Raw genomic sequence first — 15,749 nt, forward strand, 5'->3', positions numbered from 1 at the left:
TGTATACGGATTGTGATTAGAGCTATAAGAGCCCTCAATAAGATGATTTATTAAAAACAAACAAAACTACTGAGCTATGCATTGAATAGGCAGGAGATGTCAGTAAGTTTTCCATAGAAGGAAGTCAGAGATTTGGGAAGGCAATTCTCCGGTCAACTGCCATGGAGACCTGGATAATAATGTGGGACAAGCAACAGACAATTCAGACTCCAGTTCACATTAGCAGGGACAGAACAGACATGTAACAATGGATCAGGTTCTTCAAATCCCAGTCCATCTGTCTGACTGACTGAATGTCTGGCTGACTTCAGCAAATACTTTCTGTTGTTATTGTGAGGCGCCATCGGGTTGATGCCAACTCATAGCCACCCTATGAATAACGGGATGAAACACTGCGCAGTCCCGTGCCGTCCTCACAATTGTTCTTATATTTGAGCCCACTATTGCAGCCACAGAGCCAATCTATTTTGTCAAGAGTCTTCCTCTCTTTTGCTGCCCCTCCACTTTACTGTGCATGATGTCCTCCAGGGACTTGTGTCTTCTGACCACATGTCTAAAGTATATGAGATAAAGTCTCGTCATCTTTACTTCTAAGGAACATTCTGACTGTACATCTTCCAAGACAGGGCACACACACAGTATGACAAAGGTATATTAAAGAGAATGGTTTAATAAGACTGTCCAGATAATGATACTTTCATAGAACAGTATTTTGTTAGGTGTCACTTTGTCAGACATGGAACATGGGATATCATGGTTGTGAACAGTGGTTCTAGGCTGGGTTGACTAGAGAAAGCAACCAGTGACAATCATATATGTGCAAGAAAGAGCTTTATATCAAGAAGTACTTGTATATCAGGAAAACATCCCAATCCAGTCTATAAGTCCAGTACTAGACCATAAGTCCCTCTTCAGACTCACGCAGCCACATGCAATGATGCAGAATACAGGAGGACCACAGGCAAAAGTGTTGTGAATCTATTGTTAGTAGAGGTATCTTTAGGGCTTGTTAGGTCTCAGAGTGGCTTGTCAGCAGGAAGGTGAAGGCAGAGAGAGTGAGGGAAGTTCCCAGGATCCTCCTTATGGGAATGCCATGCCTACAGGGAGTCACCATCAGGCTGTGACCAGACTGACAAGTTGAATACCACCCCTACACTTTCATATATCTGCAAGTTGACATGAAATTCTGTAACTACCACCACAGTATACCCCCCAAATCAAACCCACTCCTGTGGAGTCATTTGTTATTCATATCAACCTTATGGAATCACAGTAAATTGTCCCACATATTTTTCAAGACCACAATCTATGGGATTAGACTGCCACATTTTTCTCTCACAGAGAAGCTGGTGGGTCTGGACGACTGACTTTTGAGTTAGCAACCAAGTGCTTTAACCACACCACCCCCAGGGATCTTTGATAATGTTGCTGTTGTTGGGTGCTATTGAGTCCGTTCAGACCTTATGCATGACAGAAAGGTCCTGCATCATCCTCACAGTTGTTCCTTTGCCTGAGCCCATTGCTGTAGCCATCGTGTCATGCTATCTCATTTGAGGGCTTTCTTCTTTTTTGCTTCCCCTCCACTTTACAAAACATGATCTCCTTCTCCAGGGTTGGATCTCTCCTGACAATGTGTCCAACATTTATAAGATGAAGTCTTGCCACTCTTGTCTCTAAGGAGAACCCCAAGACAGATGGGTTTGTCCTTTTAGCAGTCCATGGTACTTCCAATATTCATCTCCAGCACCACCGTTCAAATGCATCGATTTCTCTGCAGTCTTCTTTATTCAATGTCCAACTTTCACATGCGTATGAGGCAACTGAAAATGCCATGACAACATATCCAAAGTATGGAAGATGAAGTCTTACTTCATCATAGTATCCCCATAAACCTACTACACAGAGGACTGCAACTCATCGTGACCCACAATATAGGACAGAGTAGAACTGCTCCCCAGGGTTTCTGAGAGAGGAAATCTGGACAGGAGCAAATACTCTCACGTTTCTCCTATAGAGTGGTGCCCAACCGAATCACCAGATCTCCTTTGATGGCAGCATGAAACAACACAAAGAAAAGCCCACTGCCATCAATTTGATTCTCAAAGTGACTCTATAGATCAGCGGTTCTCAACCTGTGGATCCTGATCCCTTTGGGGGTTGAATGGCCCTTTCACAGGAGTCGCCTGATTCATAACAGTAGCAAAATGACAGTTATGAAGAAGCAACAAAAATAATTTGATGATTGGGAGTCACCACAACATGGGGAACTGTATGAAAAGGTCACGGCATGAGGAAGGTTGAGAACCACTGCTCTAGATAGAGATGGGTCCCAAGAGTTTCTGAGGCTTTAACTCATTACAGGGGTACGCACCCTCCTCTTTCTCCCAAAGAGCTGCTAGTGTATTCAAACTGCTGATCTTGGGGTTAACAGCTCAAAGAGTAACCCCATTATATCACCAGGGCTCCTTACTACCAGTACAAGGGATATCAAATATATTGTGGATAATTTATAGCATTAAAGGGACAAATGACAAAATTCCAAAATATTTTGAAGAAATGGGCCAGTGCTTAGCAAGCCCTTATGTAGAATAGGGAAGTTCGTTTTGCTGTGGGTCCACAGTTTCCTCACTCTGGCATGATAGCAACCTTGTCCTCATGAGAACTGTGTTGAAAAAAATATGTTTAGTTTTCACCAAACCCAGTAGCTCCACCGGACAAACACATTTAAGCATTTATCTTAAGAATGATGGATCAGAGGTAGCTTGATCAAAAATACAACTTCCAACCCTCTTTCTCATGAACCAAACTTGAATTTTGTTTTAAATATGCATTAAACTATGACATTTCCACCAAACATTTAAATGGACTCATAAAAATAGAGGCTTTGTTGACTGTCTGCATTGGGCTGAATACACACATGAGCGAAGCCAATGTGTGGAAGACAATCTTCCCTTCTCTCACTCCACCCCAACCGACATCTTTTAGCATTGCTCCCAGACAACCCAATGAAACAGGAGTGAGAGCAGTAGAAAGAGACCATAAAAAAAAAAAATCTGAAGAAAGATCAGGAGAAATATATTTCAGTTAAAGGCAACACACTGGAAAATAAAAAATAAAATATTTATGTATTGAGGACTACTGTTTTAAGTATCTACAACGAATGTATTTTAAACTTAATATTTAATCTTTTTCTTAGGGAAAAAGAAACTAAGTGAGCCTCCCTTTCCCTTTTAAAACAGCAGTTCTTAACCTGGAGTTTGTGACCCCTTTGGAGGTCAAATGACCCTTTCACAGGGGTCACCTAAGACCAGATTTTTGATGGTCTTCGGAACTGCTCCTCTATCCATCTCCAGGCGGGTCTTCCCACATGCAGATACACCCACATATGGGGTCACCACAACATGAGGAACTGTATTAAAGGGTCACGGAATTAGGAAGGTCGAGAACCACTGCTTTTAATTTCTCCCACAAACTTGCATCTAAAGCAACATTTTTTTAAATGGTCATAGTAATAGTGCTATAGAGGGCATAGTGTGTGAAGGGGATAGATCCTTAGTGACTGTGGGTTCACCCTTGTAAGTAAGTCCTTTGAGAAAAACAAGGCATTTGCACGTAAGGGATAGGGAGCCAAACAGCCATGATAAGGTTCTCAGAGCTTCTTCTTGTCGTGTCTGTGATTTGCATTCATGCTGCATCCCCTCCAAGCGTAGAGCCTGAAGTTGGCACAGCCTCCTTCTCAAGGACTGGAGAGAGATGCTCTGAATCAGCAGTCCTGATGCGTGCACTGAAGGCGGTCTCTCTGCCAGCTCACCTGGCAGGGCACAGAACCAAGAAAAGCCTGTGACTGCCCTTGGCTCTGTGCTCTGCTGTCATGTTGACAGGCCATCATCTTTTGAGTCAGTCTGATGTAGACACGCCGGCAGGCTAGAAAGCTGAAAGCTCAGCACAGTGCCATCTTCTTTGCCCCTTCATGCCTCCACTTGCTCTAGTGAGAGATACAGTCATGCCAGTTTTTCTCTTTTCTGGGCCTCAGAGATTGGGAGGCATAATTCTAGAGTTCCAGGAGTCACTTGGGAACTGAATTCTAATAAACAATTAGAAGAGTCAGAAAGTGCATGCACATGGTCCTCTTTGTGTGAATCAGCAATGAGAAGTCTGATGCAAGTGTATACTAATCTGTGAGGTCTAATCTTAATACTGCTTACCCCTACAGTCCCATCCATCCCAGCTAGACTGGCCTACTGGCTTGTGCCTCATTGGCTTGTTATGGGTGCCATAAAGTCGGCTCTGAACCTGATGACCTTATGCACAACAGACCTACGTACTGAGTGGCTTGTGCCTTCCTCACAATTGCTGCTGCTTTGTTTGAGGCCATGCGTATCGTCACTGTGTTAAGCGATCACATTGAGGAGCTTCCTTTTTTTTTTTTTAACTGATCCTCTACAAAGGAGTCCTGGTGGCATAATAGGTTATGTGTTTGGCTGCAAACTACAAGACCAGTAGTTCAAAACCAGCAACTACTCTGGGGGCTTTTTTTCACTACTATTCCTTAAAGATTTGCAGTTTCAGAAACCAACAGGGGCAGTTCTACTCTGTTCTCTAGGGTGGCCACGAGTTGTAATAAATGGCAGCGAGGGAAACGAGATAGTGCTGCTTTACCAGGCATGATGGCTTTCTCCAGGATTGGGCCTTCCTGTCAACATCCAAAGCATATAAGAAGAAATCTTGCCATCCTTGCTTCTGAGGAGCATGCTGGCTGTACTTTTTTAAAAGACAGATTTGTTTGTTCTTTTGACATTCTGTGAATAGTCCATATTCTTCACCAACAGCACAATTCAAAGGCATCACTTTTTTATCTTTATTGTTTTATTCATTGGTATTTTGAATGCTGTCTACCCTGATGAGCTCATTACTGGCACTCGGTTTTCAAGGCTAATCCCACAGAAGTGAACACCTTCATAAAAGGCACCATTCTTGTAGAGGGGCAGCAAAAAATAGGAAGGCCTTCAAAGAGAAAGGGTTGACATAGTGGCTGCAGCAATGGGCTCAAACAGGGACAATTGTGAGGATGGTAGAAGAATTGGCAGTTTTTGTTCTGTTGTGCATAAGTTCTTTATGGCTTTGAACCAACTTGATGGCAGCTAAAAAGTATGTTTTCAGCCTGAAAACTTCACTAGAACCTCTTCAGCCTGGGTGGCCCTGCTGGCATTTGAATTACGGCGGTAGAGCTTCTATCCTCACAGCCACAGGGCAAGTCAATGCAGTGCAACAAACTGACAGGTGAGGAGTGAGTCATAAAGAATAACAATAATACAGTGAAGAATGTGGACTTCCGTATCATTATTTTCACTACTATATTATCAATAAAGAGAATCACATTTATCGAGTTCTTCACAAATGTATGGCTTTAACAAACAGATATTTCTTTCCTAACGGTTTAAGAGTCTAGAAGTCCAAATCCAGAGTGCTGGCTTTTGGGGAAGGCTTTTTTTGGGAGGGAGGTCTGGTCTCATCAGTTTGTTTGTGGGTTCCACAGGAACTGTGGTGGCACTGTCAGGTATGCTTTAGACCGCTCACTTCAAGGTCAGCAGTTCAAAACCACCAGCAACTCCATACAAGAAAGTTGAGGCTTCTTGTTTCCATAAAGATTTACAGTCTGGGAAAGCTTATTATATAGAGTAGTTATGAGTCAGCATCATATGAGTATGGTAAGAGATCTACATGTGACTTGGTGTTAATCTTTCCCTACCTTTCACTGCTAGCTTGTATGTATAAGCTTTCTTATATCTCAAAAGAGATTGACTCAAGATATCCTTATCCCATTAACATACCAACAATAACCTATTCCCAAATTGGATTACACTTACAGGCGTAGAAGTGAGGATTTACAATATATATTCTTGAGGGATACAATTAAATCCATAACATCCCACCTTTAGATCCCTCCAAATTCATGCCCTTGTCATGTGTAAAACACATTCACCCCATCACATCATTGTAAGTCTAAAATCAGCTCCTTTAGCCGGTCCCCTGCCTATAGAAGCCCCGGAAGCAGGCAGCAGCCTCTCCTTTTACTCCTTCTCTCCCTGCCATCTCTGCTGATGGGTGTTCTACTTCAGTCGTTGGTGAGCTCTTGCAGTCACAGACTTACTCTTTTGAACCAAAGATTTTAGAACCATGTCCTTGATGAAAATCCCAGAATACGTGTCCTTAGTTTGTACAAATATTTTTTTCTGCAAGTCCTTTAAGTCTGTTTTCATTTTGCGCAGTTACTTTTAACGTTCATTTCTTTCCTCTTGCATTTGACGCTAGTTGGCAAAAAGAAATCATGTAGCTCTTCAAGTTCTTGCTTAGAAATCTCCTTAGCCAGATATCCAAGTTTATCACTTACAAATTCTACCTCCTATCAAACATTTGGACATAAGTTCTTTGCCTAATTCTCCGGCGTCCAATTATAAATTATAGGTTCATAATTTTCTTCTAAAGCCTTAATAGAATAATATTTAATGTTCACATTTCTAGCAACATTTTATTGCTGGATATATATATATATATAATTTTTTTTCTCCCTAAGATGGAGCCTCGGGCAGATAACACATTGTGTTGCTAGGTCAGTAGTTCAAACCCAAAAGTCACTCCTTGTAAGAAAGATGAATCTTTCTGCTCCAGTTAAAAATTTGCAGCCTCCTAACCCCTGGGCTGTTTTGTTCTGCTTTACAAGGTTGTTAGGAGTCAGAACTGACTTTCATAGTGAGTTTGGTTGTTTGTGTGTGTGTATGTGTGTGATGACGACAAAGACATTCTTACTTGCTTCTGTGCCCTCACCTGAATTGCCTTTGACCTCCACAATTCTACCAAGAGTCAAATTGCCTGAAAACTACCCAGTACCCACTTCTAAAATAACTTGCACATTTTAGGTATCTATTAGAGTAGCTACATTCTTCCAGCACCAACGTTTTCCTTCCTTACCTACTGCTGCTATAATGGAAATATCACAAATTAGTTGCTTTAACAAAGAGAAATTTATTTTCTCACAGATAGCTTTGAAGGGAAGTCTTTGTTTCTCTTGACATTCCGTTCCTGGTTAATCTTTAGGTAGCTTGGCATCAGTCTTCCTCGATCTCTGCCTATCTGTTTGCTTGTTCCATTTCTTTTACATGCCAAAAGAGACTGACTCAAGATAAAAGATAACTCAAGATAAAAGATAGCAATGACAAAGTATTCCTAAATGGTATTATAACTACAGGTAGAGAGGTTAGCACTATGTGCCACGTACTATTCTTCGTGTTCTTCGAGTATTGCGTGACACATTCTTCGCAGGATGGCTCTGTCTACTTTGCAGAGTAGGAAGACAAATTGGGAACAGACAGACTCACACCCCTGTCCAGGGTCACTCAGTGAGCGAGGGCTGCAGTCGGGGGGAACGCTGGCTTGTGGGCCCCGAGTCCCTGCTTTTCACTGCTCACTGTGTTTCCTTGCTAGTTCCCTGTGCTTTGGGGAGGAGAAGGGGTAGTGGGGAGCATCATGTCTTAGAGTAATGTGACCCTAAGGTAAAGTCTTCAATAACCTATTTCTTGGTTTAGGCCTCCTTTGGGTTTAGGTGGAAAAGAAGAAATGATGCGTATTTGAGTCTAAACATTTAAAAAGTTAAAAAGGTCCAACATAAAGATAAACAGGTGAAAATAATACCACATGCGTGTTAGAAGAAATTACCAGGTGGTGATTATATTGAGATCTCTGTTTCCCACTCTACCAGCTACTTTAGAATACCATGGGCACATATGGAAAAGTATTCAAATTTCTTAATTTAACAGGAAAATAATCTATTCTCTTTATGGAAACCAAACTGAGGCTTTTAAAACATGTATCTTAGAAAACAAAACAGAAAACTGAGTAGCTTACTACCACAGACAAAGTAAAATTCTAACTGTACCTTATATGGCTTAGCACAGTTTTGGCCCAGGTTGAGTCCCTGACCTCTTCCCATACCATGCTCCCCATTTCACACCTGTGGCATCTCTGCTGGTCTTGCTGCCCACAAGCACACTGGTCCTGCCTCAGGACCTTTGCACTTGCATTTTCCTCCTCTGCTTCAGGAGTCTTTCTTCCTGATGTTCACAGGACCTCATTTATTCTACTGTAGAGATTTCCTCTGAACTCACCTACCTAATCACCCATTCACTTATATTTTCATGGTCACTGTCTTATTCACAAGCACTCAGACGCACTCACATATACAAATATACACATGTCGTCAAACACACACACACACACACACACACACACACACACACAGTCTCTGTCCTTTCTCTCACTCACTCTCATGTGTTCACTCTCTCACTCTCATGCCATTCTCACACATACTTAAACATTGACATAACTCCAACCCTATTTTCATGCATTCAATCTTACACTTACATGCACATTCCCATAGTCCTATTGACTATTTTTGTTAACATCAAGTATTAGAGTTGACTTTTTATTTTATACTTTTTAAATTGTCTGTCTCCTCCTTGCAAAAGAATCTTCAAGAGACTGTAGACTTTATCTGCTTTAATCCCTTCTGCATTTCAGAAATAAACACACAAAGCCCCTTCTTCAAATCCACTGTCATCAAATTAATGCTGATCCACAGCAACCGTGTATAGTTTCCTAGGTGTATTCCTTTACAGAAGCAGATATCTTCATCATCTTTCTCTTGAGGAGCTGATAGGCTGTGAACCTCTGACTCTGCTATCAGTAATGCAGGATCTAAACCATTGTACCATAAGGGCTGTATCTACTGTTCCTGGAATAATAACTAACACAAATGGGAATTATTAAGAACTAATGAATAAGTTAATAATTTAGATCACCAAAAGAAATCACTTCCATTCATACTACTGCACACAATTTCAAACCAAACCCCAAACCCACTGCCATAGTAGATTCTGACTCACAAGGACCCTCTAGGACTGGGTAGAGCTGCCCCTGTGGATTCTAACATCTTTCCCCCTAGAACAGCTGGGGGTTTCAAACTGTTAACCCTATGGTTAGCAGCCCAATGTGCATCCTACCATGCCACCAGGGCTGCCTGCATACAACTCCAGTATGCTTTAATCTCATATCCTTTCATCAGCGCACCAAGGGACAGGAATATCAGAAAGGTAGGACACTTGTACCTTTTCCTATAGAACATCTGCACAGTTTCTGGGCTTCTTAAGTCATGATGAACTCCATCAGTCCAGTGGCATGAAAACGTCTCTAGTTCAGGTGAACGGCACTTGGTGAATTTAGGCTTTCCAGAAGAATCTGTGGGAGGGAAAAAGACTGGCATGAAATCAGAAGGGTAACAGATGATCCCAAATAAACACACATTAAAAATCCAAAGAAGAATATGGGGTTGAAGACAGCATCTATCTAGAAAGTGATGCCAGTATCTGTTTTCTTTGGTCCAATTTGCTGTTGGCCATCAATGGCCCTGCCAGTCTTTGATTGCAAGGATAAACAGTTTGTTTTCATTTCAAGTATTATTTATTAAGCCCTCTTTAAGAAACTAACACTAGAGACAAGAATTTGGATAGGGATAAGTTATTGGAAAGACTGGAACTAGAAGTGGAAAAATAAAGAGATATGTTATTGAATATGAGAACTGGTTACTGCAGTGGCCCTTTGGGACTCACACTATTGAGGCCCCTCAGGCAGAGCCATGTGCTTCTCCATCTCCAACAGAAGAATAGGAGTAGGCCATTTATCTATCAATTCCTGTCATCCACTGGTTGAGGGTTGCGCTGAGGGGGTTATGCCCATATGTGTCCAGGCTGCTCCTGTACATGGGCTGAGGATACTTGCCCCTTCCTTGCGGGACACCTACACAGGCACTTGAAATGTGCCCAGCAATATGTGTGCTGGCACTGCCCACCACAGCTGTTCTGAAATTAGGGGGCCAGCAAGATGTAGTGTAGAGACCACAACATTTAATCTAGGGTCATTTTAATTTTGATAGCGTTTGAACAAAGTCACTTATGTTTTTATCATCTTTCAAGGGTTCAGTCAGTAATTTCATTAAGTAACCACCAAATCTAGAAACAATTTCTGCGCAGTATAACAATTACACATTGGACTGCACCCTGCAATGGCAGCAGTTCAAAACCATCAATTGCTCCATGGGAGAAAGATGAGGCTTATACTCTCATAAAAAGTGATAGTTTTGCTTGAAGTTAAACAAGTGGCAATTCAACAGTGAAGCAACAAGCCCACATGGAAGAAGCACACCAGCTGGTGCTATTGTGAGGTGTCATTGAGACCGGGCAACGGACACCAGAAGATTCACAACAAGCAGTAAACAACCAACCAAACAAAAATGCATTGGTGAGAATGGAGGGGGGTTGGAGTGGAGACCAAAGCCCATCTGTGGACAATGGAATATCCCCCCCAGGGGGGTCGCAGGAAGGGGATGAGTCAATCAGGGTTCAGTAGAGGCCTTGAGGCCTCCTCACCCCTGCTATCATGACCCCTGTGCCACTTCCCAATCTAGACTAGACAGGAGCATGTGCATAGGTAGAGGCAAGAGATAAAATGCACAACACATAGAACCCAGGAAATGGGACTAGAGATACCAAAAGGGTAGGGGGAAGATTGGGAGCAGTGGGGGGAGGGAAGGGGGACACCGATCACAACGAATGACAGATAACTACACACCTCCATCCAGGAGGAAAAAAACAGAAACCAGAGGGGAAGGGAGACAGTGGTCGGTGTGAGATCTGAAAATAATTAGCAATCTACAATCTATCAAGGGGCCACAAGGGTTGGGAGGGAGGGGGAAGGAGGGAGGGGAAAAAAGAGGAGTTGATCCCAAGGGCTCAAAAGAAAGTAAATGTGTAGAAAAGAATGATGGAGTATATGTACAAATATGTCAGATACAATTGATGTATGGATTGTAACGAGAGTTGTAAGAGCCCGGAATAAAATGATGTTTAAGAAAAGTTACCATTTCAGAAAGCCACAGGAGCAATCCGACTTTGCCCAACAAGGTCCCCATGAATCAGAACTGGCTGCAGGGCAGTGCGTTTGCTTTTCACTTTGTATGTACTTTAACATGGTATCAGCGGAGACCAGCCCCTGGAAAAGGACACCGTGCTTGCTAAAGCGAGGGGCAGGAACTAGAGGAAGCTCCTTGACACGACAGATGGACAGGATGGGTTCGAGCAATTCTGAGGAGGATGCAGAACTGGGCGGGGTTTCGTTCTGTTGAGCACAGGGCTGCTGTGAGTTGGGAGTGACTTGACTGCACTTAACAACCACGTGTGCCAGTTCTGAATGGAAGACTGAAGAATGCTTCCTGTGCTCAAGATCTTGGCCAACATTCCTCTGACCGATGCGACCTGCACCATGTAAACATGGGGCAAAACAGATTTTGTATGTTAATTCTTATTGACCTATTGACTTCCATGGCCATTTTGATATGGTCAAGTGGTTTTCCTCCCCCCACCCCACGTGTTTTTGTTTCTTGTTTTTTCTTTGCCGAGTATCTGATTAATCTTCAGGTTGACTGTAAACTTAATATATGTGCCTTCTGTACTAATTCTCATTCTTGGCCACCAGGGAGGCTCTCAATCTTGATGTATCTTTATGAGTACTTTAAAAGATAACTTAGGAAAACCAGCAAGCAAGCAAACACATAAACATCCCTGATCCTACATTCCAAGCACATAACCCAAACATTCTTTTTTCACTTCTGGCAGCAAACTCTCAAGGAGCAGGAAGTCATAACTCTTCAATTCATCATTCAGCCATTCATTCAACAAATGCTCATGAAACCTGGATGTTGTGCCAGCCACTGTTCTAGGCATAAAGCAGTGAACAAAATATATATTTTTAAAAATCCTCGTGGAGTTTCTTGTTTGAGGGGTTGTGGCAGGTGGGGATCTGATGTGAAGAAGAGATGATCTGGTGGCACAGTCTGGTTGGTCAGAGTTGGACTGTTAATCTCAAGTTCAGTGATTTAAATCCACCAGCTGCTTCACAGAAGAAAGGTGAGGCTGTTTGCTCCCCAAAAGATTTGCAGCCTCAGACATCCTATATAGGGTGGCGACGAGTTGGAATAGACTGGATGGCAGGGGAAGAAGAGGTCACAGGGCTGGGGACAGGCACCTTACCATAGCAAAGCAGTGTCAGCCACCATGGATTACACGGTCAAGTCTCTGGAAATAGTCCTTTTCTATTAGCTGATACTGTAAACATTGCTTTTGGGATTTCTCAGAAAAGTAGTGATTATTAAAATTTATTTAAACCACAGTTATTTTTTATGTCGGTGGGCTTGAGGAGAAATACTTCACATTCTGACTGTTCTGTTATGCAGAAGGTAAGAGGAAGGAATGCACTGGGTTTGGAATCCAGAGGTTTGCGTTCTGGCTCTGCCAGTATTTGGTGTTTACCTTTCCATCAAATACTGGTGCTGGAATAGATGAGCGCCACAGCACTTTACAACTTTAGTGTTACAATTAGATGACTCACTTTACAACTGTGGTTTTACGATTAGATGACTCATGTAATCCTTAATAGTAATGTACAGAATCAAAGTATAATTTTGGCATGGAAGCAGAAACAACCAGAGAATACCAAATACAAACCCGATTCACGTTCCTTTATCACTTGGATAGTAGGGCTGCCACAGAACAGTAAGAATAATAAACCCAGCCCCAAAATTTGAAGCAGAAGGGAAAAAGAAAAAACTAACAAAATATCCCAAAAGCCTAACTTAAAAATGACCAATTAGAAACACATTTTACTTGCTAAGTAGTCTTATGTTTATTCTATTTCCTTTAAACTATATTTATACATACAGTTTCTATCTATCTATCTATCTATCTATCTATCTATCTATCTATCTATCTATCTATCTATCTATCTAGAAAGCCCCATATTATCTTCTCATTTTAAATAAGAAAGGGCAAATCCATGGTCGTGGTGCTGACATGATAAATATGTGTCCAGACACAGATGCTCAGGATAGATGCAGTACTAGAAAGATAAATTGTCTGGCTTTTTGGGGGGAGGGGGATCATTTATTGCCTTCTCCCTTTCCAGTCTCCCTTTCTTCCTTCTCCTGTCTCTTTCTTGCATCTCCAGTTTTTCATTCCTTCTTTCACTTATGGCTGAATATGTGTCAGGCAGCCTTGAAGATGGTCATCAATGATCCCTGCCTTCTGGCATTTACAGCCTGTGTATTTCTTCTCTCTGTGTAATCTGCTTGTAATCCATAGGCCATGGCAGCATTGAGGGAAGTCCTTTTCATAATTAGCCTACAAAGGGTTGTGATCCTGCATCTTATGATCAGATTCTTTGGCTGGTTTTGATAAAGAAAACTGCCATATTGGTAAGGTCCACATGCCAAGCGACTGAGAAGAGCTTCTGGCCAACAGGAAGTAGGGAGTTAAGACCCTTAGTGTAATGACCCTGAAGGAACTGAATCCTGCCAACAACCCGTCAGTGACAGTGGCAGCAGACCCTGCCTCAGGCCAGCCTTCAAATGAGAGTGCAGCCTTTGTGGACACCTTGATTGCAGCCTCCTGAGGAACTCTGAAGCACAGGACTTGGTTAAACTGGGTATCAGGAGTTCTGACCATTCATAGCACTTCCGAAAAGAACACTGCAATCTATGAGAGCCTCTTTAGCCCTAAATGAAGTTTGAATAGGGAATTCTAATGTAAGTGGCCCAACATAATGAAGAAATGTTAGCATTAATACTGCTGAACACCTGAAAAATCTTGGCACTCGTTCTAGGATTCATTTCAACTTACTCGCTGTATCCTATACTTGACAAAATGGGATTTTTGACTTGTAGATACCTATTTATTTAAATTATTGTTACTATGTGGAAGCTTTGATTTTTACTAATGCTTTCAGTGTAGCTTGAACTTTGTCCTTCATATGCCACCTTTTAATGTGATTGAATGTCGGCTAGTTCTTTTTGGTGCAGTGGATCTGTGAATTCTTTTCACATTTATTTGATGCCTCTTGCACTCACTAATCTATTGCAGGAAATCTGGAAGACAGTTAGGTGGCCAACTGATTGGAGGAGATCAATATTTATATCCATTTCAAAGAAAGAAGACACAACAGCATGCTCAAATTATAGAACAATATCATATCACATGCAAATAAAATTTTGAAGATAATTCAATAATGGTGGCAGTAGAACATTGACAGGGAGCTTCTAGGGGTTTAGGCTGGATTCTGAAGAGGATGCAGAACATGGGATATCATTGCTGATGTCAGGTGGGTATTGGTTGAAAGCACAGAATAACAGAAAGGTATTTATTTGTGTTTTACTGACTACGGTAAGGCATTTGACTGTGGGTCATAAAACAAATGTGGATAGCCTTGAGCAGAATGGGAGTTCCAGAACACTACATTGTGCTCATGAGAAACCTCGATATGAATCAAGAGGTAGTTGTGCAAACAGAAAAAAAGGAATATTGTACGGTTAAAAATCAGGAAAGGTGTGGTAGTTGTATCCTTTTACAGTACTTGTTAAAAATATATTCTGATCAAATAATCAGAGAATCTGGATTCTATGAAGAAGAATGTGGCATCAAAATTTGAGGAAAGCTTATTAGCAACCTGCAATCTGAATATCCCACAACCGTGCTTACTGAAAGTGAGAATGACTAGACGCAGTTGCTGATGAAGATCAGAGATTACAGCCTTTAGTATGGATTTAGACTCAATGTGAAAAAAACAAAATCCTCACTACTGGACCAACAGGTAACTTCATGTTTAATGGAGAAAAGATTGAAGTTGTCAAGGATTTCATCTAGCTTGGATCAACAATCAACACTCAATTCTCGTGAAGATAGTAGTAAGAGATCAAATAACACATTGCTTTGGGTAAATCTTCTGCACAAGATATCTTTAAAGAATTGAAAATCAAGGATGTTACTTAGAGGACTAAGGTGCACCTGATCCAAGCCATACTGTTTTCAGTTGCCTCACATGCATGTGTACTGAATAAGGACGACCGAAGAAGAACAGCCGGGTTTGAATTATGGTGCTGATAAGGAAAATTGAAAGTGCCATGGACTGCTAAGAGAAGAAACCAGTCTGTCTTGGAAGAAGCACAGCCAGATGCTCAGAGGCGAAGCTGGAGAGCCTGTTTTACATCCTTTGGACACATTGTCCGGAGAGATGGTCCCTGCAGAAGAAGTCCTTTCTCCCTTTGTTACCATTGATATGCACTGTACTTATCTATTCTCTATAGTTTAGGGATCCTGAGTCTTCTTTTTCTGAATTACAATGAAAAGGAAATGTGCCACTAAGCAGTGAAGAGGAGAATCAAAATTTGTTTTGTCTGACAATAATTTTTTAAATCATTTTATTGGGAGCTCTTACAGATATAACATTCCATAGTTCAATCACATCAGGCAGTATTGTACAACTGCTACTACCACAATCAGTTTCAAACATTTGCTTTCTTCTTGAAATCCTTGATAGCAGCTCTTTATGCCCTACCTCCCCCATACTACCCTCCAGGAACCCTTATTTTTATTTTTTACCAATAATAGTTCTTTTCCCCATATCTTTCACAATACAATATATCCATTCACATACAATTCTGTTGTTTGACCCCATCGAGTGGGGCTATACAGTTATCAATGCTGTCAGCTCCCTATTCTCTCCTTCCCCCACCCCCTCTCTTCCCATACCCTCAGGGAACCATTATTCCTATTACTCTTTCTGAAGGGTTATCTTTCTTTCTTTTTTTTTTT

General features: G+C 41.6%; 1 protein-coding gene across 1 annotated transcript in view; it reads right to left on the bottom strand.

The window, feature by feature from the left end:
• The window catches only part of GHR (growth hormone receptor), a 198,849-nt gene that overhangs the window by 26,433 nt on the left and 156,667 nt on the right, over positions 1–15,749 (bottom strand). The window contains exon 4 of the mRNA XM_045285247.1: positions 9,162–9,291. Within this exon, the coding sequence (XP_045141182.1) occupies positions 9,162–9,291 (130 nt within the window). The remainder of the gene's footprint in view (positions 1–9,161; positions 9,292–15,749) is intronic.

This window comes from Echinops telfairi, unplaced genomic scaffold, assembly GCF_000313985.2.
Source record: "Echinops telfairi isolate 266 unplaced genomic scaffold, ASM31398v2 ScPeMD7_7469;HRSCAF=8507_1, whole genome shotgun sequence".
Taxonomy (NCBI): Eukaryota; Metazoa; Chordata; class Mammalia; order Afrosoricida; family Tenrecidae; genus Echinops; species Echinops telfairi.